Genomic DNA, 25,679 nt, shown 5'->3' on the forward strand with positions numbered 1-25,679 from the left:
TCTCCTGTTACAACTCCTGCCTGTCCTGTTGACCACTTGGACGGCTCTCCCGTTTTTGACCCGTGCCTGTACAAACGACATCGCCTATGGAATTCCCCTTATTAAATCTCGCTCTTCTCTGCGTTTGTGTCAGCCTCCTCGCTCCGCAGCACGCTACGAGTTGTTACTTCAGTGCAAAACGCTACGAGTTGTTACTTCAGTGCAAAACGCTACGAGTTGTTACTTCAGTGCAAAACGCTACGAGTTGTTGTATTCATTATCTCATCGTTGTGTGTTAAAGTAATGTGAGTCGTTATGCCTCGCCGGTCTCGCACCGTTCGCATTGGCGCAGTGAAACTGCGAGCTAGTTCCGTCAATAAATCAGCCTCTCTCCAGCAATTGTGTCCGTCTCCTGATTCACAATCGTTACAATGACACATATAATGTGGTGCTGCCCCTCTCTCTCTGAAACTTTGTGCTACAAGCTGTTCAAAGGTTGTGTGTCTTTTAAGAATGTGATGCTTGATAATAATACTACAAGACTCAACTGGACAAACGTTTAATAAAAAGTCTGAAGGTAAGATAAATTAATACCATCAGCCTCAAACATATTTTCATAATATGATGTAATTTTGGATTCAGTTTGTCAATTTATAATGTTTTTGTCAAAAGTATTTTTAAATTAATAAAATTTGTATGTTGCTTCAAAGAAACAATATGATAGTGTTAATAATAGTGTAGCAGATGGTTATTTATGAATTATGAAACGGTGCACCATCCTGATTGCTCAGGAACCAATATGTTGATAACAGAAAAACAGGTGGAATATTGTTTAATCAGTGTCATTACCAAAGGGGTTGAGTTCTGAATCCACGCATTGACCTAATACCATCGATCAAAATATGTATTAATGAATAAATTATTGAATGGTTAATGTCATAACTAATGCATTATAACGAAAAACATGTGGAATGATTTAGCTCAAGAATGGAACTAAACCTGTGACGTTTATAGCCCGGCGAAGGACAAGACAGTAATCCTCGGCTTAGGCACACGTCACTTTTATTTAAATGTACAAATAAGCGCAGACAGCGCACGTAGAACACTCAGACACACGTTGACTCAAACAACAACGGGCACAAGACACTGCGCGAACGCACATTAAGTAGACGAACTACATAAACCCCACGTGATGACGATACGAGCCACAGGTGAGACGGATTATCACAAGACACAACCACACCCACGGAGATCCACAGATGCAGACGAGTAGACGCGGACGACGCAAACACACGCCCAGAAGGAGGGGTTGGGGACTGCAACGTGACAAAACCTATATGTAAATCTACTAATATAAACCAAAGATATAATAAATAATAAAGAACAGACAATTAAACAGTAGAGAATAATAAACAACTATTGACAGTAATTTGATTATAAATAAATAAATATATAGCTAACATAAGACATCACTAATTAGCATAGGATCCAAGGAGGGAATCGAGGTCTCAGAAAGAAGTTAGAAAGAGAGTCCTGAAGAATCCTGACAGAGGCTAATGAACGACCACGATTACACTAAACCGGACTTTAGGGAGAGATAGAAGTATTTGGAGGGAAACAATTAGACTGGCAACCCCAAAGCAGCACATGAATGATGAACGGCTTACTCTGGTGCAGGGAGGACACGTCCGTGGGTGGTCCGGGTAGGTTGTGAAGGCGGATGTAGACACGCCGTAGGGAACGTGGATATCCGGCTCCTAATGGGGCATGTGCATGACCCGCTTGCTCCCACGGTGGCTAAAATCTCGCGGAGCCGGCCTCTCAGAAACTGCCCAAAGGCGAAGACTTAGCAGTGACGTCACAGTCACAGCTGGCGAGGCGCCGTCAAAAATCTGTTTGCGCTGGTTATTTTGCTGAGGGTTATTCAAAGCTAAACTAAAATCAATGCCTGTTGGTCAAACAGAATTTATTTTAATTTAACTAAGAAAAGAAAATGGAATTGACTTAAGACAGGGATGGGCAACTGGCAGCCCGCGTGCGGGTCGTGTGGGCCGTATGCGTGTCCTCACTCAGTGCGGCCCGCAAATAGATCAATAATAATTTAATAATTAAAAGAAAAAAAACTGAAAAGAGCAGGACTTTTTTGTTCTTGTCACGTAGGGCTACGCCCCCCTCTCCCGTGTCGGTGTTGTTCCTTGCCCGGTTATCCCGCCCTGCGTGTCTGTTGTCCTGGTTTGCTTCTGTCTGCCACACCCGTGTCGTCATTGTGTTTAGCTGTGTCTAGTTTAGTCCTGTGTACTTGTATCTCTGTGTTTCGCCCGTTGTCGGTTATTTGTGGTTTGTTCGGTTTTGTGGATTATCTGTCATCGCTGTTCTGGTATTTTCCATCTCTGTTGTGTTTCTCCGTTGTGAATAGCTCTCCTGTTACAACTCCTGCCTGTCCTGTTGACCACTTGGACGGCTCTCCCGTTTTTGACCCGTGCCTGTACAAACGACATCGCCTATGGAATTCCCCTTATTAAATCTCACTCTTCTCTGCGTTTGTGTCAGCCTCCTCGCTCCGCAGCGTGCTACGCGTTACAGTTCTTTGATATGAAGGAGTTCAAATTCCTTTTTGCACTTTTTTATTAAGCAAATGTTTTGTCTTTGTTGCTTATTAAGGACATGTTAATGCATTTATATGCAGAAAATATATGTATGTTGGTGCAATAAACATGCAGATCTGAATTCATTTTAAATGTGTTCTTATTGAGAATAATTTGTAGTTGTGACGTTCGGGCGCAGCCAAGGACGAGACACTGAATCCTCGTTTAGAGCACCCGTCACTTTAATTTACTAGAGATATTGCGCAATAGCGCACGTAGAACAACAACACAACGTGTAGACTCTAGACAACGACGAGCACAGGACATTGCGCGAGCGCACATTAAATAGACAAACCACATTAGCCCCACGTGATTACGAGACGAGTCACAGGTGAGACGGATTATCACAAGACATAACCATAACCACGTAGATCCACAGACGCAGACGATGCACGTGGACGACGTAAACACGCGCCCAAAAGGGAGTGGCCGGGGTCCTCAACGTGACAGTTGCCCCCTCCAAGGGCACTACCCGTCCCGGGGTGCCAACAGGACCGAGTGCCCCGAATCCACGACAATGGGCGGATCCGACGCGATCAGTCCTGCATCTGGGAGGTGACCGCCCTCGGTGAAGCGTCCGCCACGAACCGCCTAGAACATCCTCCCTGGGAATACAGGGGAAAAGACGTTAGACAAACACAAGGGAACAGACACGAATACACACACAGGCACATTCACACATAGAGGAACAAAAGGGAAAAAGGGGTTTGGTACAAATACGGGAAGACTCACAAACACTGGGACAGAAACTTGAAACAGGCGCCAAGCTACGTGCCAGGAGTAGAGCGATGAGGGGAGAGAACTCGGGAGCTGCAGGCACTGCGGTGGTCGCTCCTCCTCCAGCCTTTGCTGCGAAGCCTCCGCTGGGAGCAGCGTGGCTGGCGGCCCGGCCTGGTGCAGCGCGGCTGGCGTACACGCCTGGGGCAGCGTGGCTGGCGTACGCACCTGGGGCAGCGTGGCTGGCGGATGCGTCAGGGGCAGCGCGGCTGACAGACGCCCCATGCGGGCTGCATGGGAGCACCCCTTCAGTGTCCATCTCCTCCTCTGTCCTCTGGCTCCACTCCATGGACTGCTCCGGGCTGCCACCCCGGGAGTAGTCCATTGCACTCTCGCCGGAGTGTTCGAGGGGTGGACTCCTCTCCGCACTCCCTTTTACAGTCCCGGCAGATCTCTCCGAGCGTGGCGGACTGTCCTCCTCATCCTCCGTATAGGAGTCCTCCTCCACCTCACCGTATTCCACGGTGGGTGCGGAGCACTCCGATGGAAGGTAGTCCTCCTCCTCTTCCTCTTCCCCGCCTTCCTCTACGGTGGGAGAGGTACCTACGGGCGTAGGGAGGTAGTCTTCTTCCTCCGACTCCTCCTCCTCCTCTTCACCGTAGTCGACGGTGGAAGCGTCGCTCACCGAAGGGGGGGTAGTCCTCCTCTCCTTCCCCACCGTAGTCGACAGTGGAGGCGTCGCATATCGACGAAGGGTAGGCTTCCTCCTCCGAGTCCTCCTCCCCGAACTCCTCCTCTGGGGTTGACGCGGTGGCGCCGATCATGCAGGCGCCCACCCTCAGAGGTGAGAGGTCGCAAGAAGGAGAGGGGTGTAGATGTTTCCAAATCCTCACCGCGCCCTCGTGGAACATTTCTGCCACTTCGGGGTCTGTGCACGCACGAGCCGAAGACAGCTGAGCAGCGCACACTGGGACCTGCTCCAACGTGGGCGTGGGCTCGTGGCGCGGGGAGGAATCCTCTTCCTCTCCTCCCTCCTCACGACAGGGAGAGTCCCCCTCAAGCTCGGGGACGCCCACCCGCAGGGGTGAGAGCTCCCGGGAAGGAGAGGGGTGCTTCTCTTGCCACACTCGTACAGCTGTCCGGCGGTACTCTTCTGCCAACTCGGGAATAGCGGTTTCCTGAGCCACGCACAGCATATAGGCGCACTCTGGGTCTTGCTTGAGCTGCGCCAGAGTCGGCATGGCTTCGCGTTGCGGGGGGGAGGAAGAAGCGCGGTGATGCCGCTTGCTGAGGCGCTTTGCCTTTTTCGGCCAGGTTGCATAGCCTGGCATGGTCTTGGTGTCTCTTGTCGGCTCGTCATTCTGTGACGTTCGGGCGCAGCCAAGGACGAGACACTGAATCCTTGGTTAGAGCACACGTCACTTTAATTTACTACAGATATTGCGCAATAGCGCACGTAGAACAACAACACAACGTGTAGACTTTAGACAACGACGAGCACAGGACAATGCGCGAGCGCACATTAAATAGACAAACCACATTAGCCCCACGTGATTACGAGACGAGTCACAGGTGAGACGGATTATCACAAGACATAACCATAACCACATAGATCCACAGACGCAGACGATGCACGTGGACGATGTAAACACATGCCCAAAAGGGGCCGGGGTCCTCAACGTGACAGTAGTGTCTTACATATCCAATTATTTTAAGTGCGTGGTCATGTGGCCCCCCAATAATAGTGCTGAAAAAATTTTGGCCCTCTTTATCATGGAAGTTGCCCATCCCTGACATAAGACTAGATGAAGGAAAGCAAGTTCCGATGACGACACATATAAACTAGGTTAAATACTTTTCTCAAGAAAAAAAATAAAGAAGATCTTCTTGTAGGTTGGACTCAGGTTCGAACTTGGTGGTGGTCTCTTGGCATCACTCGAACTCTCAGTTGGTGGCAATAACTTGGCGTGAATTGTTGGGAATTTTCTTCTCCGACCCAGACGGGCCCCAACACCGCCCCGATGAACCGACTGGTTTTTGACTGAGTGGTCCAAGCAAAGTCTTGACAACAAAAGTTCTTTTAAAATGATTTATATAGAATATTAATGAATGCAATATAATAGAAGTATTCGTGGTACAAACTCTTCAGTGCACTGGTGCTAGTTTGCCTAGGAATCTACCTAACCCAAGTGGATCTCAGCAGTGTCCAAGCGAAAAGCCTCTCGTGCTGGGCGATGTCCTTTCTTTCATACTCTCTGTCCATAAGTTTCGATTTGTTAAGTTTCGATAACTCCCCAATCCTGGCTGCTCTCCATGGAAAATCACCTGCTCCTCTTCTCCCAGCCTGTGTGCCTGGTTATCTAAAAACTGCTTGCTACACATCCTGCACTGAATAGGCCCCTTCTGTTCTCCTCAAGGCCACTGAGGCCTCCTTACTCCTGCTTTCCCACAGTCTTCCTGAAAAACACTAAATTGACACATCAAGTTATTAGCCTTTAATTTTCTTTTTTCCAACAGAATCCAACATACTCGAAGTTTCTTTTCGAGAAACGGTTTTAAACTTTTAGGGGCGTAATCGTAGTACCCACGGACGTAATTTTGGGGGGGGGGACATGTCCCCCCCACTTTTTCAAAAGCCGGCTTTGGTCCCCCCGTTTTACGTTAAAACCGAATATTTAAATAGCGACGAATCCATGTCCCCCCCACTTTTGAAATCAAAATTACGTCCATGGTAGTACCCATTGGTCACTTACACTGTTGACCATTGGATTTTGACTATTGAATATTCAGAATCTCCTGTCCAGACAGAGATAATTTGAGGAGGAGAGAGAGAGAGAGAGAGAGAGAGAGAGAGAGAGAGAGAGAAAGCCTCGTGACAACTGCCCTTCCCCCCAGGTACAGATAACGGGTTACGAAAAGCAAACTAGGTATAGAACTGCAGCACAATTCAAGACAAAGAGAATCCCCTATTCTTCAATAAATTGAAGTATTAGTGTCGTTCTATCATTCTAAACATTGAGCCATTCTTAATTTCCACTTTTGGACAATAAATGGCACATAATGCCCAGACAGGCCTAAATCTGAGATCACAGAAGCACACATGAATACGCTTAAATTTCAACTAATAGCACACAACTAATACATAGATAGGCATATGCATAATATAGCACATTACAAGTTGATACTTAGTTATACATAAATCTGAAATAATACTACACCAGAACACAAGGGTATCTATATGTCTAAAATAGAGCAGCACAGGAATATAGGGAGATGCATGTCTCTATGACTCTAACACACAAAATTAATAAACATGCATTTCTAAAATAGCAGAGCACACAGGAATATATATGCATGCATGCATTCATAATACAATTCAAGAATACAGGGACATGTATAGCTAAACTACTGTAACACACAGGAATACATAGATATGTGTAGCGTTTGTCAGAGGCAGGAGAGACGCAAATGCATGAATATTTATTAAAGAGGAAACAGCAAAACACTATACAGAAACACCAAAGGCAAAAAGAGCTACAGTATACAACAAATGGATAATACTGTGGAACAGAAAGACAAGACAACTAGGGAAAGGGAAAACACATGGTAACATTACAACTCAACACACTATGAAAATGCAAAGGAGCGAACCATATACAACAAGGGGAGCAGCGGTGAAAGGGAGAGAGAGAGATAAAATAACAAAACTAGGCTACAGACAAATAACTAAACAGACTACAGAAAACGTGTCTAACTAGAGTTAGACATAGCGAAAGGGAAACTAACAACCCAATACAAACTTAAACCGAGACAGACTACGTGGAGTCGGAAAGGCAGGGCAACGAGGAGAAAACATAATACTACAAAGGAATTAGAGACAAGACAGAGAACATGAACAGGAAACACGATAAGCAAGAAACTTAGGGAGGTAAACGAGACACAGGTGGAAACACTGAGGACTGGGGCATGGCAGACAGAAGGGAAACCAAGGAAACGGGGAAGCGAGATGGGTCAAGGGAAGAGGGCGGAGCTGGATGTGACAATATGCATCAAATTGCAATCAATTATACAATAAAAGGTATTCTGATGGAATCAATTAACACTAGAAGCGCCAAAGCTCCGGTCATTTGACCGCTGTGACGTCTACTAGAAGCGCCGCCTCTGGTCGACCTTATTATACCTAGAAGCGCTGAGCACCGGTCACTTGACCGCAGCAGCACAAAAAATAATAATATCTTTGCACTGGATCCAATTTCAGAACCCTCCTTTCATGACTTTTCCCAGAATTGTCCTTTTAATAAACTAGTATTTTTACATTGTTAAAAGAAACCCTGCACATGCTAGTTTCAATCGATTTCGCTCGTATCTCTGTAATATTGTCGTCGTCGCCTACACTTCAAGACTGTGATTCTCTTTTCTGCCAGCGGGTGTCGCAAAGATTCGTATGTCATTTAATATTTAGTATAACTAAATAAAGATCAATAGTTTTCAAAACTAAATTATTCAAAGTTCAAACTGATTATTGTGTAAAGACAAAACGGAATTCGTCCGTTGAACGAAAGTGAAAGTGTTTCACTTTCCAAAGTCTTAAAATATATACTTTATTTATTAATATTATTTAATATATACTATATATAAGTTTACATCAATGGTTTTCAAACCGTGAGAGCGTCTTGCTTTGCCTATTAAATACTTCAGTAGTTTGCAGGAATTCTGCGAATGGTAATTAGCCTACTTATCAAGTCAATATCTCAAAGAAATGATCTCTCGGGTATAATCCCTCTTCGCCAGGGCTAGCTGCTTTTGACACACTGGCATTACAAAAGAATTAAGCAGAATGCAAGTTACGTATGTAAATGCATACCTTTGCGAGCGAAACTGAGATGATGGCATGGGCGGTGCTGTTATGAACACTTTATTCACAATAGCATTCATGAGGCAACGTGAGCTATAAATTCGTCGGGACGCGGCTACACAGTTTGAGTGAAAACTCTGCTTGGGCGATCGAACAGCAACACAGTTTGCTTGAAAGCTCGGTTTTGGCGTTTGAACAGCAACATAGTTTGCGTGACTCCTCGGTTTGGGCGTTTGAACAGCAACACAGTTTGCTTGAAAGCTCGGTTTGGGTGATCGAACAGCAACACAGTTTGCTTGAAAGCTCGGTTTGGGTGATCGAACAGCAACACAGTTTGCTTGAAAGCTCGGTTTGTGTGATCGAACAGCAACACAGTTTGCGTGACTCCTCGGTTTGGGCGTTTGAAAGGTTGCATAGTGCATTATAAAAATGGCACAGAGAATCATGTACACCCCAAAGCAAGTGCTGGACATGCTGTGCAATATTGATGAGATGGAATCGGAGGGCGAACAATGTGAGGTGTCGGATGGAGAGGGCGAAAGTGAAATGGATCTGAATCTTGAATCTGATTCAGAATCGGACTCTGAAACTGAGTGTGGTGGTGACTCATTTCAGGCCAAAGACGGTACGGTGTGGTTTGAAACTGCTGGCAAACCTCGGGGTAGAGCACAAGAGTGCAATATTGTGAGAGAAACCCCAGGGCCTACGTGTTATGCCAAGGACAAAATTAAAAGTCCACTGACCAGCTTACTGTGTTTGATTGACACAGAAATGTGGGGCGCAATTCTGAAATACACAGAGGCAGAGGCTGAACGAAATAATGCTCAGTTCAAACTAACAGCTGACGAATTGAAAGCATTTGTGGGTCTCGTTTATTTGAGAGGTATAACAGCCGGTAAAAGCATGAAACTTGATGAATACTGGTCTGCTGACTTAGGAAATCCCATTTTCAAAGAGACAATGTCTAGACAGACATTCAGAGATATCATGCGCTATCTGCGCTTTGATGACAAGAGCACAAGGGCTGCCCGCCTTGCGACTGATAAATTTGCTATGATCTCGGAGATATTTGATAAATTTGTGAAAAACAGTATTGCTTCTTACACGCCCGGTGAGAACATAACTGTTGATGAGCAACTGTTCCCAACTAAAGCTCGCTGTCGTTTCACTCAGTACATGGCCAATAAACCCGATAAATTTGGGATTAAGTTCTGGGTGGCCGCTGATGTTGAAACAAAATATATGTTGAACGCCATTCCCTATCTAGGAAAAGATGAAAGCAGGCCGGCTGGTCAACGGTTGTCTGAAAATATTGTGTTGCGTTTGATGGAGCCTTTCACGGGTAAAGGAAGAAATGTAACGACTGACAATTTCTTCACTTCATTGGCACTTGCAAACACCCTTTTGGCGAACAAAACCACTATTGTTGGTACGATGAATAAAATGAGACGTGAGATGCCCCCATGTACACAGGCACAGTCTGAAAGATTTTCCACCAAGGTGTTGCGGGCTGGAAAAATAACTCTTAACGATTTACCAGGCAAAACCTAAAAAAAATGTATGCATCCTGAGCTCAATGCATCAGACAGTTTCAATTGATAATGGCGCAAAGAAACTGCCTGAAACTGTTTCATATTACAACACGACTAAATGTGGCGTTGATGTTATGGATCAAATGGCACGACTGTATTCGGTGAAGGGAGGCACCCGTCGTTGGCCTGTCGCGGTTTTCTACAACCTCCTAGACCTGGCTGCAATAAATGCACATATATTGTTCAAACAGTGCATGAACGTTAACCTGAGCAGACGAAGGTTTATTCTCGAGTTGGTAAAGGAGCTGTGTGCACAGCAGAAAATGGCGAAAGCGGCTAGGGCAGTGGCACAAAAGCGAATTTTACCTGAAGCTCCTTGCCCGCCCTCAAAAAGAAAACAATGCCAAGTCGGCAGATGTTCAGGGAACAAAACGTATGACATCTGCCAGACATGTAAGCGACTGGTCTGTGGCAAATGTGCAAAGACTGCACCTAAGCTGTGTTTTGAATGTTGAGTTGTGTGAAGCTGACACACAAATCAAAACAAAGGGAACCTAATTTGAGGTGGTGAACGAAACTTATGCAATATACGCTAAAGAGAGACGGGATGCACCCGTTGTTGGCCTGTAGCTGTGTTCTACAACCTCCAAAACCTGGCTGTAATTAATAAATATTGTTCAAACAGTGCATGAACATTAACCACAGCGGTGGAGGTTTATTCTCAAGTTCACAATTCACTACATAAATGTAACTTAATTTGAGGTGGGGAACGAAACGTATTCAATATACGCTAAAGAGAGATGGGATGCACCCATTGTTGGCCTGTAGCTGTGTTCTACAACCTCCAAAACCTGGCTGTAATTAATAAATATTGTTCAAACAGTGCATGAACATTAACCACAGCGGTGGAGGTTTATTCTCAAGTTCACAATTCACTACATAAATGTAACTTAATTTGAGGTGGGGAACGAAACTTATGCAATATACGCTAAAGAGAGACGGGATGCACCCGTTGTTGGCCTGTAGCTGTGTTCTACAACCTCCAAAACCTGGCTGTAATTAATAAATATTGTTCAAACAGTGCATGAACATTAACCACAGCGGTGGAGGTTTATTCTCAAGTTCACAATTCACTACATAAATGTAACTTAATTTGAGGTGGGGAACGAAACTTATGCAATATACGCTAAAGAGAGACGGGATGCACCCGTTGTTGGCCTGTAGCTGTGTTCTACAACCTCCAAAACCTGGCTGTAATTAATAAATATTGTTCAAACAGTGCATGAACATTAACCACAGCGGTGGAGGTTTATTCTCAAGTTCAGAATTCACTACATAAATGTAACTTAATTTGAGGTGGGGAACGAAACTTATGCAATATACGCTAAAGAGAGACGGGATGCACCCGTTGTTGGCCTGTAGCTGTGTTCTACAACCTCCAAAACCTGGCTGTAATTAATAAATATTGTTCAAACAGTGTGTAGCGGGTCCAAACTTCACATGCAGCGAACATGCAAAGGGAACCCGGCCACGACTACTCTGCGTTGTGTTGTGAGAAGGGAAAACTCGTGACCTCCAATGCCGGTACCAACTGGGGATCTTTTATTGTCTGTATGTAAAAGACAACAATCTGTGAGAAATAACATCCAGCCTCGTGCCTGCCTACACAACCTCCTCTCTCCTGCAGTACTCACAGCCAACTCAATATGATCAGTAACATGAAAGAAACCAACAATCATACTGTAATAAAAAAAATATTTAAAAAAAACCCGAAGACATAACCAGTACAGATATAACAAAAAAAATTACATTCAATATATATATACATGTTACTTCATATAATACATCTTTATAAGACTGACTTTGAATAAATGATAAAGTGCCAAATTGTAAAACAAAAACTAGAAATATGTGCAATATTACTTAGTTTCCATATGAATTTTACCTCATTTTTAATGTTTTTAATGAATCCCCCTTTTAAATACCTGCTTTTTATATTTTATATGAAACTCTTTTAAAAACATGAGAACAAACAAAAGAAATAAACCCTCTGAGCTAATGAAGCGAATTTAAGACCATACCTGTATGTAAAAGACAACAATCTGTGAGAAATAACATCCAGCCTCGTGCCTGCCTACACAACCTCCTGCGTGACCGCAAAATCACAGAAAAGGTGGGGGAGGGGAGTTAGCATTGCACATGGCGCTAGCAGCTGTAGCTTGCTAACAATTCTCACCCTTATACTGTAAAATTCCGCCTAAATACATACCATCCACCCCTAATACCTTCATGACATAAAACAAAGTCATTTCGCTTCATATTGTACTGTTTTTTAACATTTTTAACACTGTGCTGAACATTATTTTAAATATTTTTACAAGAAGCCAAAGTTTCACCGACCTCTCTCCTGCAGTACTCACAGCCAACTGAGGAGAGGGTGGCAGATGCGGCCGATACAGCAGTAGCTCCGCCCACAAAGGGAAACGGAGAGAAATAAAATACACTGAAATAATAATTATAAAAATAAAAAAATATATGTATTAAACACATTTTCTGCCCAACACAACCCAAGATAATTTCCAACACATGAAATACGAAGATTTTGTGTGAAAAATAAATAAACTAATTTAAATCCGTTACATTCTCCCCCTACAAAATTCACCAAAATCTTCTAATTATGAGAAGACTCTTCTCTTGGACCAGACTTAAGAATCCCTGAAATCTAATTCCTTTTCTGCAATGGATGCAACCTATTTCTTAAAGGTTAAGAAGCTAGTAAGGGTGATCAGGCCTTAGTTAACCTCTCAGAATTGATATGATGCCGCGTACACCACACCACTTTTCAGCCTATTAAATGTCCATATGTTTATGAATCTTTCAATAATACAAAAAAAAAAAACATCAACTTAAAACGGAGTAACCCATTACTTCTATCATTTACTGCTCAAAACAGTCAGTAGTGACTGAGATTTCTGACTCATTGAACCTCTAAGTGACTTTAGACTGAACTGCTTCTGGGCCATAGTCTCAATCAGGCGACTGACCTTTTTGACTACCCTACCTGTCCGTGTAACCTGATGGTGTGTGGTTTCCCCACCCTGGGTGTCTTGGTTTGCACTCTGACTAGGCACTATCTGGCCAGGAATAGCCTCTGAGTTTGAGTCTGTCAGACCTCTAAAACCTGTGTCAGGAACACTACAGGTATTGCCTCTATTATCTGAGTCAAAATTACTCAATTGGGGATATCCTGAAGTCAGACTCCTGTCATCAGGAAGTTCGCTACATTGACTAGGGATCTGCTCTGACAAACACCGGTTCTGATTTGACGCAGGATTGCTCTCACAACAAGACTCTTGACTTTTGGAGTGAGTAGAACCTTCCATAACCCACAGGTTTGTTCTGGCCTCAGAGCTCTGTTCTTCTAAAGAATCAATCGTGTTTGAATGCTGAAAGCTGGATTCACTATTTCTCAAGCTCTCGGAATCACCATCTGAAGCCATATCCGTTTCCTCTGATTCAAATCCAACAGGCAGGTAGCTTACATCCAACAAAAGATTGCGATGTACTACTTTCGTAGCTCCACTCTCCCCCTGCAACTTGTAGGTGTGCGTTTGTGGATTCTGATCGACAATGGTGTATACGGTTGCCTCCCAGCGGTCCGCAAGCTTCCTCTTTCCCCGCTCTCCTTTATTAGCAACTAACACACGGTCTCCCACATTAAGGTGAAGGCCTTTCACTCTCCTGTTGTAATTTTGAGCCTGCTTCCTTTGTTCCTTGGTGGCATGTTGCTGTGCGATTTTTGAGGCTTCCTGAAGATAGGACATGAGGGTCTCCACATAGGCATCATATCCAACAACGATGGGGTCCTTGAGGGCATGTTGAAACATCACATCCACAGGAAGTCGCGGAACTCTCCCAAACATCAACTGGAATGGTGCAAAACCACTTGTCTCATGGACAGTAGCATTGTATGCGAATGTCAGTGTTTGAATCTGCTGAGGCCACTGGTGTTTAGCTTTCAAGGGTAAGGAGCGCAGCATGTTGCCCAAGGTGCGATTAAACCTTTCAGTGCATCCATTTCCCATCAGATGGTATGCTGTGGTGTGTGATTTTGCAACACCAGACAACTTAAGCAGTTCAGCAATTAGGTCACTTTAAAAATTGGCTCCCTGATCACTGTGTATCCGCCGTGGAAAACCATACACACAAAAGACGTGGTCCCACAGTTTTCTGGCTACTTGTCTAGCCGTTTGATTTGTGCATGGAAAGGCATGAGCCAGTTTAGTAAAGTGATCTGTGACCACTAATACATCAACTGCACGCTGCTTGTAATCCTCTGCACACCAAAAGTCTAAGCACACAAGTTCCATGGGTGCTGATGTTTGAATACTCTCTAGTGGAGCCCTAGCAGATGGTTCCGGTGTCTTAGCAAGGATGCACCTCTTACAGCATTTTACATACCCCTGAATATCTTGCTCCATCCTAGGCCAATAAAACCTTCGCCTAGCCAACTGAAGCGTCCTTGCTTGTCCTTGATGCCCTGCTAAATCATGGATACCACTCAGTGCCTTGTCTCTTAAACTCAGTGGAAGGATGTACTGATATCGGTTGTGCTTGCTCAGAGGATCTTTAGACAGTCTATACAGTATGCCATCTTGCACATGGAGTTTCTCCCACTGCTTAACTAACCCAAGAGAGGTTGAAGAGAGCTTAGCTTTTTCTCGTCTGGAGGGGCGTCTCTTGCGCATGACAAATGGAAGAACTGAGGATATGACAGGGTCTTGTTCTTGGTGTTGCTGGAGTTCTTGCAAGGAGAGTGTAGGGAGTGCGTCTTGGCCTGGCATGGAAAACTGCTGAACCGACTGAACACACTGTGCTGCACGGGTCTCCGCTGCTATGTCACAACTGCTATGGGATTCATAAAGGGCGTGCACATTCTCTGAACTAAGAGAGCCAGGACACAACACAGCCATTGCTTTTGTTTTGCAGCACTGCACTTTCAGTCGGAATGTGTCTTGGATTCCATCCTCACTGACACCTTCGGCTTCACACAGGAGGTTGCTATACTGTTCACTGAGGAGTCTGTGACCTACCGTCTTGGCGAAAGGGTCTCGACTGAGCGTGTCAGCCACAACGTTTTGTCTGCCTGGGATATGCTTAATGTCAAACGTGTACGGTGCCAACTTGGCAACCCAACGTTGTTCGCACGCATCAAGTTTAGGCTTCGTCATTATGTACGTTAACGGGTTGTTGTCCGTCCATACAGAAAACACATGTCCCTTAAGCCAGTGGCTAAATTTTTCACAGACACTCCATTTCAGTGCTAAAAACTCCAAGCGATGAGCTGGGTATCTTTTCTGTGAAGTGCTGAGAGTTTTGCTGGCGAAGGCAATAGGCCTTGCTTTGGTCTCACCAAGTGGTATTTGTGAGAGCACAGCTCCTAACCCATCTAGGGAGGCGTCAATGGAGAGAATCAGAGGTCTGGAGAAATCAGGATGTACCAAGACAGCGCAGTGCAACAACTTCTCTTTGAGAGATTCAAAAGCCTGAACACACTCGGATGTCCAATCCATGGGTTTGAGCCTTCTGTATGTACCAGCTTTGGCCAACCGTTGTTTCATGTTTCTCCGCTTTTGTCCAGCAGTCAAGGCGAAAAGAGGCTTTGCTATAGCTGAGCAGTTCGGGAGGAAGTGTTGATAATAAAATATCATCCCTAAAAAGGATTTTATTCTTTTGACAGATGGGGTAATACCATCATCCTCCATAAGGTTAGCTACAGACATCTCAGATATAGCACTAACCTTCTCAGGGTCCACAGCCACTCCACCACCACTTATGATGTGCCCCAAGAACCTGACTGAAGTGCGCAAGAAATGGCACTTTTTCTGACTCAGCTTCAGATTGTGCTGGCGAAGTCTTTGAAAGACTACTTCAAGCCTTTCCAATGCCTCGTTCTCTGTGGATGCAAAGACTAGCAGATCGTCCAGGTAGCACAACAGGCTGCTGAAGTTCAAGTCACCGAATATGCTCAACATCATCCGCATGAACGAGGCTGGACTATTACACAAACCCTGTGGCATGCGATTATATTCGTGTAGGCCCAGTGGTGTAGTAAAGGCTGTGTACTTTTTGTCCTCCTCGCACATCGGAATGTTGTAGAAGCCAGAGGTCAAGTCCATTGTACTAAAATAGGTGTTACCACCCAAAGCGGCCAAACAATCTGACTGGTGGGGTAAGGGATGTGCATCCTTCAGGGTGCGTGCATTGAGCCATCTAAAGTCGGTGCATATCCTTAGTGAACCATCTCGCTTCCAAACCATTACCAGCGGGGAAGCATATTCGCTTACAGACTTCCGTATTATGCCCTGTTCCTCCATTTCCGTTAAGACCTGACGCAATTTCTGGTAATGTGCGGGAGGAACTCTTCTGTACGGTAGACGGAACGGCCTCTCATCCACTAAACGAATGCGGTGGGTAAACCCTTTGGCCTCACCACAATCCAAGGAGTGTTTAGAAAAAACATCATGGTACTTAACAAGAAGCTGTGAAAGCTCCTGCTTGGTAGAACAACTGACTTGGCATGACTCAGTGTCAATATCCTTCAAGCCAACCTCTTCAAGTCTCCTCTTTAGATCCCCAGAGCTAGTAACAGTACCAAACTCTGATGAAGCATTTTTGACTGAATTGGTGTTCTGGAACAAAGAGAGATCTTCGGCGGCTAAACACGGTGAAACATCGGCCAGCTTACAGTTTCTCTTCAATGTTACTGGCTTGTCTGAAAGATTCACTACTTTCATTGGAACCCACCGGTCGCTCCACATAGAGGTAATGACCCGGCCTACCATGATGTTTCGTGGCATTGTTTTTGAAGAAGTAGGTTCGACAACCACCGTACTTCCAGGTGAAACAGGAACGTTACTTGGCAGCTTACCAAACACAAGGTGCTCCTGCTGAGCAAGAAGTGTGATGGCTTGGGTCAGCTTAACTGTTCCAATCTTGGGAGGTGGATCTTTCTCTCTCCACCTAGACAAACCAGTTATCATATCGAGGAAATGAGCAACATCGCCACATGGCTGATCATTATTCTGAGAAATCAACCTCCAATAATCCTCACTGCTCTTTAAATTCTGAATGATAAACTTTAGCACGTTGGAGCCAAGAATGAGGTCATCCGTTTGCCCAGGAACGACAAGGACGGGAACAATACAGCTTATCCCATAAACTTGAAGTTCCACTTCGTAAACACATTTGGGGCGTGTTTGATGACCTCCGCAGCCAACCAAGACAATGTGTTCGTTCATCTGTTGCTCTTTGGAGATGACATGTTCACTACGCAGCTTTTGTTCTACCTCTTCGCTCAGCGTACATGCCATTGAACCAGAATCAATCATGCCCTTCACCTGGAACGCTCCATTCACCGTAACCGAAGTATAGAAAAGTTCACTAACTGGTTCGACTCTTTGCGAATTTTGTACAACCACTTTGACGTCTCCAGGAATCGAAGCGCATGCATGTACATACTGTTGCTCTAAAAGATCGCTTTCAACTCTCTTGAGGGATTCACAATCACTGCCTACACGTTCCCTCTCCAAATGTAGGCTCAGGCGTTTAAAGACTGGCATCCCTGGGAGACCTGTGCGCTAGGATCAGCAGCCCCCGATTTGCGGTTTCTACAATCCTTTTTCCAATGCCCTGACTGAAAACATGCCAGACACAATCCCTCTCGTCTGCAGTGCATGGTGGTGGAGTGCCCCGTAGCTCCACAGACTCTACATGGTTTTCGAAATGGCTGTTGCTGGTTGAAGGAATTAGATACATTAGCTGTCGTTTGATTGTTCTGTTTCATCACACAATCGAGAAGACCAATGAGAGTTTGGACAGTACTATTCTCAGTTGACGCAGTAGCTCCAGATATCACTCCAATCTGTTCTGAGGTACTCTCCAGGTTACATGGCAGTTCAGGCTTGGCTGATACTGATGTCTGTGAGTGCACAGTTACACATTTCCCTGTAATGCTACGTCCTTGCCTCGCTTGCTGCTGTTGTGCCCTGCACTCAGTCTGGCTAACATCAAGCCGCTCCTGAATTTCACTCGCTGTCCATTTATCAGCCGTTTTAAATTTCAAAACTGCTGACAGCGCGGGGTCAGGACAATGCTTTATAAACATCATAATCACTTCCTTACCAGGGCTCTCAAGTTTCCATCCCTGCCTTTTCAAGCACTCCTCAGCAACATCGACAGCTTTGTGCAGGCGGATCCAGTAATCCATGGCGCATTCTCCAACAATGGGTAACGTGTTATAAAAGTCAGCAAGGGGCATAGATGAGTAAGCCAACTCACTAAAGTGTTGCTTCAATATGTCAATAATCACGTTAGGATCTTCACTGGGCTTCAGGAAGGAATTGTTGCGGAGAGTGATTTTAATCACGTCTCTAGCTTTCCCCGACAACCTAGACAAAATCTCCTGAGCTTTTTCCTCTAGTGGTATACCCCTTTTCCTCAAGTATGAGTTCATTTGCTCCTCCCACTCATGAATTGACACTTTATCAGACCCATCTCCATGGAAACTAGGAGGTTCTTTTACATCTGCCTGGATGACCAGTTTTACACCTGTCAAATTGAGTGTACGTGAATCAGCTGGGGACTGTTCTACTTGGGTACTCTGAGCCTCAACTACCCCTGACTCTTTGATTTCACATCCTTTCTGCAACTGAGCAGTTATAGACTGGCCTATCTGATGAGCTAACTGAGTGATAAGGTTACTCAAATCTGGAGAACCCATATCTGTATTACGAGGTTGATGGCTAGCAGGCATACGAGTGGAACATAATGCTGGAGAATCAAATACGCCTCTAGCATCTGGTGTTTGAACTATCTCCCCCTGAATTCCCGTCCTACCAAGACCAAGTTCTACATCGTCATGTTGCATAACACTCTCCATTTCCAACACATAATACATTTTCATATCCAAAGGATTACAATTGCCTATCAGGAAATAATTTTTTTTCTCTGGAAAAAGAGTTTTCAAACCAGTCACTATGATGAGCAAATACTGCAGCGTCTCCCGGTGGTCAAACTGGTGTTGATCCTTCTGAAGAATCCGGGTCACGGCACCAATGTAGCGGGTCCAAACTTCACATGCAGCGAACATGCAAAGGGAACCCGGCCACGACTACTCTGCGTTGTGTTGTGAGAAGGGAAAACTCGTGACCTCCAATGCCGGTACCAACTGGGGATCTTTTATTGTCTGTATGTAAAAGACAACAATCTGTGAGAAATAACATCCAGCCTCGTGCCTGCCTACACAACCTCCTCTCTCCTGCAGTACTCACAGCCAACTCAATATGATCAGTAACATGAAAGAAACCAACAATCATACTGTAATAAAAAAAATATTTAAAAAAAACCCGAAGACATAACCAGTACAGATATAACAAAAAAAATTACATTCAATATATATATACATGTTACTTCATATAATACATCTTTATAAGATGATAAATGATAAAGTGCCAAATTGTAAAACAAAAACTAGAAATATGTGCAATATTACTTAGTTTCCATATGAGTTTTACCTCATTTTTAATGTTTTTAATGAATCCCCCTTTTAAATACCTGCTTTTTATATTTTATATGAAACTCTTTTAAAAACATGAGAACAAACAAAAGAAATAAACCCTCTGAGCTAATGAAGCGAATTTAAGACCATACCTGTATGTAAAAGACAACAATCTGTGAGAAATAACATCCAGCCTCGTGCCTGCCTACACAACCTCCTGCGTGACCGCAAAATCACAGAAAAGGTGGGGGAGGGGAGTTAGCATTGCACATGGCGCTAGCAGCTGTAGCTTGCTAACAATTCTCACCCTTATACTGTAAAATTCCGCCTAAATACATACCATCCACCCCTAATACCTTCATGACATAAAACAAAGTCATTTCGCTTCATATTGTACTGTTTTTTAACATTTTTAACACTGTGCTGAACATTATTTTAAATATTTTTACAAGAAGCCAAAGTTTCACCGACCTCTCTCCTGCAGTACTCACAGCCAACTGAGGAGAGGGTGGCAGATGCGGCCGATACAGCAGTAGCTCCGCCCACAAAGGGAAACGGAGAGAAATAAAATACACTGAAATAATAATTATAAAAATAAAAAAATATATGTATTAAACACATTTTCTGCCCAACACAACCCAAGATAATTTCCAACACATGAAATACGAAGATTTTGTGTGAAAAATAAATAAACTAATTTAAATCCGTTACAAGTGCATGAACATTAACCACAGTGGCGGAGGTTTATTCTCAAGTTCACAATTCACTACATAAATGGAACTTAATTTGAGGTGGGGAACGAAACTTATGCAATATACGATACATGTAAATCACCGAATGGTGATAACGCTCGGTGATAACACGGTCGTTAGGACGTGGGATCACACATCGGCTATTCACCGATCAAACACCTCATTTGAAACGGCAACACAATACGGCAAGATAAAAAAGTGAACATTAGAGAGGACAGAGGCAACTATATTCGTGAAGCCATCCGTATCATTTTAATAATTTTGCGTTTTGTTACGCAAAGGTACATAGCCTACCTTTTATAATGATATTTTTGTAATTATTTTGCCTATTTATGCTTTTTGTTCTTTGTCTAACACAAAACATTATAGACATTTATTTGTAGATTTGTTATGTTCACCATAGCCTACAATTCACTAACATACACAACTTTTAGACATTAAAACTTGAAATGGCGTAACATTGAGTATACAAACAAACTTGCTTTAGCTCGGTCTACGGGCTTCACTTTGCTACTCGAGTATCGAACAAGCTTTTTGTGGATGTGGGGGTGGAAGGCTGCAGCGCAGTCTGTTTCATTAGCAAGACAAAAGACGTGAACGCTTCACAGTGGGGGTGCGGGCCAGTGGGTTAGTGGTGTGGCGAACGTACATGATAATATAGTGACATATATGCCAACAGAATAACACACAGACAAATAAGCAAACTATTACACTAACCAAGCAAACTATTACACTAACCAAGAAACAAAACTGAAACTATATTTTGCATTTACGTTTTCGCACAAACCAGGAAATGCAATATGAAACTAAACAAAACTGACAATGGGAAAGCTACTGAGAACAAGGTCACAAGGCACTGATTCTAAAAGGTTTAGTCACATTAATTTGTTAACATATTGACGTTACGTGCAAATGTCACCATTACGAATATTTTGTTTGGGCGGCTCATTCTTCCTTTTGTGCAAAACGCCATCTAGCGTTAATTATGTGTCAGTACCAGCTCCCCTGTGTAAAGACTCAGCGGTCTTTTGACCGCCTGAGGCGCGCTTTAAGTAGGTGAAAACAACACGGCGCTAGTAGGAGGTGGTGAAATCGGTCAGATGACCGGCCCTCCGCGCTTCTAGGTATAAGTATGTAAATGAGGCGCGGCGCTTCTAGTGTTAATACTGAATACATGAGAGATCATACGTTGTGTGTTTATATCAACCACAGATCACATAATGTTCAAATCTCATAGGCACATGGTTTAACTTTTGCATTGATCCTTTGTCCAGGGTCCTTAAGGGCTGGTAAAAATGAACACTGGTTTCAAGAATAATTACCCTTCCCTTGGTTGGAAGGCTGTCGAGTTTGGTGTGTTTAGATTGACCTCGCATAGTTCGTTCCTGTAGATTGGATTTTGATTCCATGTTACATTTTAGATTTGAAGTTATAAAGACCTCTGAAATATTTGCATCCTCAGTTATGAGTCTTAACAACGGACTTCCAAGGGATGCTAAATTGAATTGAGTTGAAGCCTTGGGGAATCAGATAAGGCTGGAATTTAGAGTTTGAGATTAGGTCCTTCCTGAGTTGTGAGCTTTGTGTCCTTCAGAGGAAGGGTGACCATGACCAGAACCCTTTTATTGCCTTTCTAAGCTAAGGATTCTAAGCTTTGAAGAAGAAGACCATTGTGAGTTCTGAGTTTCTCAGGGCATGGGTGATGGTAGAAAACCTTCTTTACCTTCAATTAAAGGGATTAGATGAGTCAGTCTCTCACACGCTGAGAAAGAGATGTCATCTCTGTGCATAATAGTGAAGTGGCCTTCGCTATCTTCACTACAATAGCAATAAAATATATTTTAATGATAGCTTGTCTAACTATGAACTTACCTTTAGACCTACCTTTAGACCTAGTTACCTTTAGACCTAGGGTGTTGGTAGACCACAAAATAGTTACGTGTAATAAACTGCAGTTACAAAATGAAATTCAAATGAAGAAAGATTAAGATAGGGCATTTTGGAATATAAATCTGAGGCACCGGATGCTGGTCATTATTTGCCTGTTGCTGCTTAATTTTTCTCTCAATATTTTTTTTTGAAAAGCACATTTTATATTATTTCATATTTTTATGTGAAGCGCATTATCTCTTTAACACACCAATGCTTTACTTCTATAGTTTTAACAAAAAACTTATGTCGTGTGATAATCTGTCTCACCTGTGAATCGTCTCGTAATCACGTGTGGCTAATGTGGTTTGTCTATTTAATGTGCGTTCGCGCAGTGTCCTGTGCTTGTCGTTGTCTAGAGTCTACACGTTTCTGTGTGAATGTTTCAGTGTTACTCGTGCGCTATTGCGCAATATCTGTTAATAATTAAAGTGACCAACAGAAAGCAAGGATTCCAGTTTCTCATCCTTCGCCCTGCCCGCGCGTCACAGGTTTAGGAAAGAAAATTAGGTTCTTGCACCAAATCCATTTCTTTTTAGCTTTGCTGAATTAGAAGTGTACCATTAAAGCCAACAACATAAAATAGGTGTCTAATCATATTTGTTGTGTCCCATGGTGCTCTGGTTTAAGGATGGCCGCTACAGGAGAGGATATGTTAGAAATTGCAACCCTGGGGAGACCCTTCCAGCTGGGAATGCTCTATGACATCCGAAAGGATGCACTAGTACCAGGTATTACCCAATAACACCAAATACACGCAAGCATACAAGATACACAGTGCATACTCCACAGTGCACACTCCACAGTACACACTCCACAGTACATACTCCCACCCCCTAAACAGATTGCAATGTTTTATAGTGAGGCAACAGGTACATTCACATAATGTCTTTTGAAGATCTTTTTATACAGTTCAAGTCTATATGCATGAGTCTAGTATTCTTACAGCATGTTTGAAAAGATAACTACAATAAGTCCCATATGTAATCTTTCTGATTGCTCACAGGAATCACACTTTGGAAACATGAACAATTGAAGCACAACACAGATGTTTGTCCTCAGCATAATACCGAATTCAAAGTCTCAACAGAGGACTCCATTGATGAAAAATTTTACAATCTAAAGGTTGATGGTAATCTTAAATTGAGTATTTTGGGTGGATTAGTTAATTTAAATGGAGCATCCAAGTATTTCGCGGATACAAAGAAATCTTTTAGACAAGAGAGATTGACACAGCTGCTTCCTGCCGACGCTGCTTCCTGCCGACGCTGTTGCGGAGCGAATTTTGATTGTTTCTCTAAAGTGTGATAATCTGTTTACGTACTAATCTTTACTTTTTGCCTCCCTAGACAACTATTACAGGTAGTGCTTCCACTATCAAGACAGTTGACTACTCTCTTCGACTGGAAACATCTTCGACATTTCGACATCTTAACCGAAGCTAAGTATTTCATCATGTCTGAGTCCCTTGTTGCTTGTGTTGAGTGTGGCATGTATAGCTACTCTTCTTCCGTCAGTAGTGATAATAATAATTATATTTGTGTGAAGTGTAGGTTAGTTATTAGTATGACGGAGAAGATTTCGCTTTTAGAGGAACGCATCCGGGCTTTAGAAAGTCCTAGAAAGTTTGTAGCAGCTAGCGCAGCTAGCGTAGCGGCTAGCGCAGCTAGCGTAGCAGGCCCGGGTTGCACAGCTGTAGCTAGCGAGCCCTCAGCTCCGGCATTAGAGCCCTCGCAGCGGGGCGAATGGGTGACGTCTCGGCGGCATAACCGTAGGGCTGAGCACCGTCCTTCTCAGGTTCCCGTGTCAAACAGGTTTGCCCCACTCAGTAATACACCGACTGAGCGACCTGTTAAAAGAGCTCTGGTGATAGGAGATTCACAGCTCAGACACGTGAACGTAGCGACTAGTTTAGAGACACCAGCGGCCATAGTCAAGTGTATCCCGGGGGCTAGAGCGCCTGACATCAGGGCTAATTTAAAGGTGCTGGCTAAACGTAAATATTCTAAGATAGTTATACACGTCGGCACCAATGATGTGGGATTGAGACAGTCTGAGATCACCAAGGATAATGTTAAAGAGGTGTGTGAGTTAGCGGGGACGATGTCAGATGCCGTAATATGCTCTGGTCCCATTCCAGTTCGGCGTGGCGCTGAAACCTACAGCAGGTTATGGGCGTTACACCGCTGGATGTCTAAATGGTGCTCAGATAACAAAGTGGGCTATATAGATAATTGGACACGTTTTGAGGGCAGGCCTGGCCTTTTGAAGCGAGACGGCATTCACCCCTCTTGGGAGGGTGCTGCTCTCATTTCTCATAGCATATCTGCTAGGCTTAATAGTGGTAGTGTAGGTGTAGTTAATGGGGATTGACAAACCAGAACCGAGGCCAGGCAGCAGACAAACAGGCTAATCCGACTGTCTGCGAGCTGCAAAGAGACGTCACCTAGGTCACACCAGATTGAAACTGTGTCTGTTCCTCGAGTACCAAAAAATAATTCTCGTAAAGTTAGTAGACAAAATTTAATCAATGTTAAATTCAACTATGCTCCCTCAGAGAGCAGTTTAAATCTGAAACTAGGACTACTAAATATTAGATCCCTGTCATCTAAAGCATTGCTTGTTAATGAAATGATTACCGATCATGATCTATGCATGCTTTGCTTGACGGAAACCTGGACCCGACCAGACGACTATATGGCCCTAAATGAAGCTTCTCCCTCTGGCTATAGATATGTCCATAACCCCCGTCCAAATGGTCGAGGAGGTGGGGTCGCCACAATATATGACTCTGATATAGGCATTTCTCAAAAATTTGGCTTCAAGTTTAATTCTTTCGAACACCTCATCCTCACTGTATCAAATGTTTCAAATTTAACAAGCAACAAAGTGTCACAGTCGTTTATGTTAATTACTATTTACCGCCCCCCTGGTTCATACTCTGAGTTCTTGCAGGAGTTTTCAGACTTCCTGTCTCATGTAGTGCTATCAGCCGATAAGGTGATTATAGTGGGTGATTTTAATATCCATTTTGAAAATCGGTGTGACTCTTTTAGCATTCATTTTCAAGCAATTCTTGATTCAATGGGTATCACTCAGAATGTGGTGGGTCCTACGCATAACTGTAGTCATACTTTAGACTTGGTCTTGTCATTTGGTATTGACATATCCAGTTTAGCAATTCTTCCTCAGAGTGAGGCTGTTTCTGACCACAGCCTCATAACATACGAGTTGTGTTTAACTGACTGTGTTCATCGGCCACCTCGCTATCAAATTAAACGAGCTATAACACCCAGCACCTAGAGCATTTCACCGAGCACGTCGAGACTTCCCTTCGTACAGCTTTAGACAAAGTTGCACCACTACGATATAAGAGAGCCACGGAGAGAAGAATAGCGCCATGGTACAATGAGCACACGCGTAGCCTCAAACGAGCCGCGCGGATCCTGGAACGTAAATGGCAAAATATGAAGTTAGAAGTGTATAGACTATCATGGAAAAGCAGCCTTATTGAATATAAGCATGCCCTCCATATGGCAAAGTCCTTATACTTATCGGCCTTAATAGAAAAACATAAAAACAATTCAGGACTCCTTTTTAAAACTGTTTCCAGCCTTACGAGGAGTCATGAACAAAACAATTCTCTTATTCCACTAGAGTGTAGCAGTAACAATTTTATGAAATTCTTTAATGATAAGATTGATAAAATTA

General features: G+C 43.7%; 2 protein-coding genes across 2 annotated transcripts in view; both read left to right on the forward strand.

The window, feature by feature from the left end:
• Positions 1–474: 474 nt before the first annotated feature.
• Positions 475–25,679, forward strand: part of LOC143518344 (neoverrucotoxin subunit beta-like) — a 29,933-nt gene continuing 4,728 nt past the window's right edge. The window contains exons 1-3 of the mRNA XM_077010782.1: positions 475–556; positions 22,599–22,699; positions 22,975–23,222. Coding sequence (XP_076866897.1) covers positions 22,600–22,699; positions 22,975–23,222 — 348 coding nt within the window. The 5' untranslated portion in view covers positions 475–556; position 22,599. The remainder of the gene's footprint in view (positions 557–22,598; positions 22,700–22,974; positions 23,223–25,679) is intronic.
• Positions 23,293–25,183, forward strand: LOC143518377 (uncharacterized). Its single transcript, XM_077010824.1, has one exon. It carries the CDS (start codon positions 23,424–23,426, stop codon positions 24,339–24,341), a length of 918 nt encoding a protein of 305 aa, XP_076866939.1. The 5' UTR covers positions 23,293–23,423; the 3' UTR covers positions 24,342–25,183.

The sequence above is a fragment of the Brachyhypopomus gauderio genome, chromosome 7 (genome assembly GCF_052324685.1).
Source record: "Brachyhypopomus gauderio isolate BG-103 chromosome 7, BGAUD_0.2, whole genome shotgun sequence".
Classification (NCBI taxonomy): Eukaryota; Metazoa; Chordata; class Actinopteri; order Gymnotiformes; family Hypopomidae; genus Brachyhypopomus; species Brachyhypopomus gauderio.

Bases quoted from the DNA above. Each gene is read 5' to 3' on its own strand.
- LOC143518377 (XM_077010824.1), top strand. From the start codon at position 23,424: ATGTCTGAGTCCCTTGTTGCTTGTGTTGAGTGTGGCATGTATAGCTAC.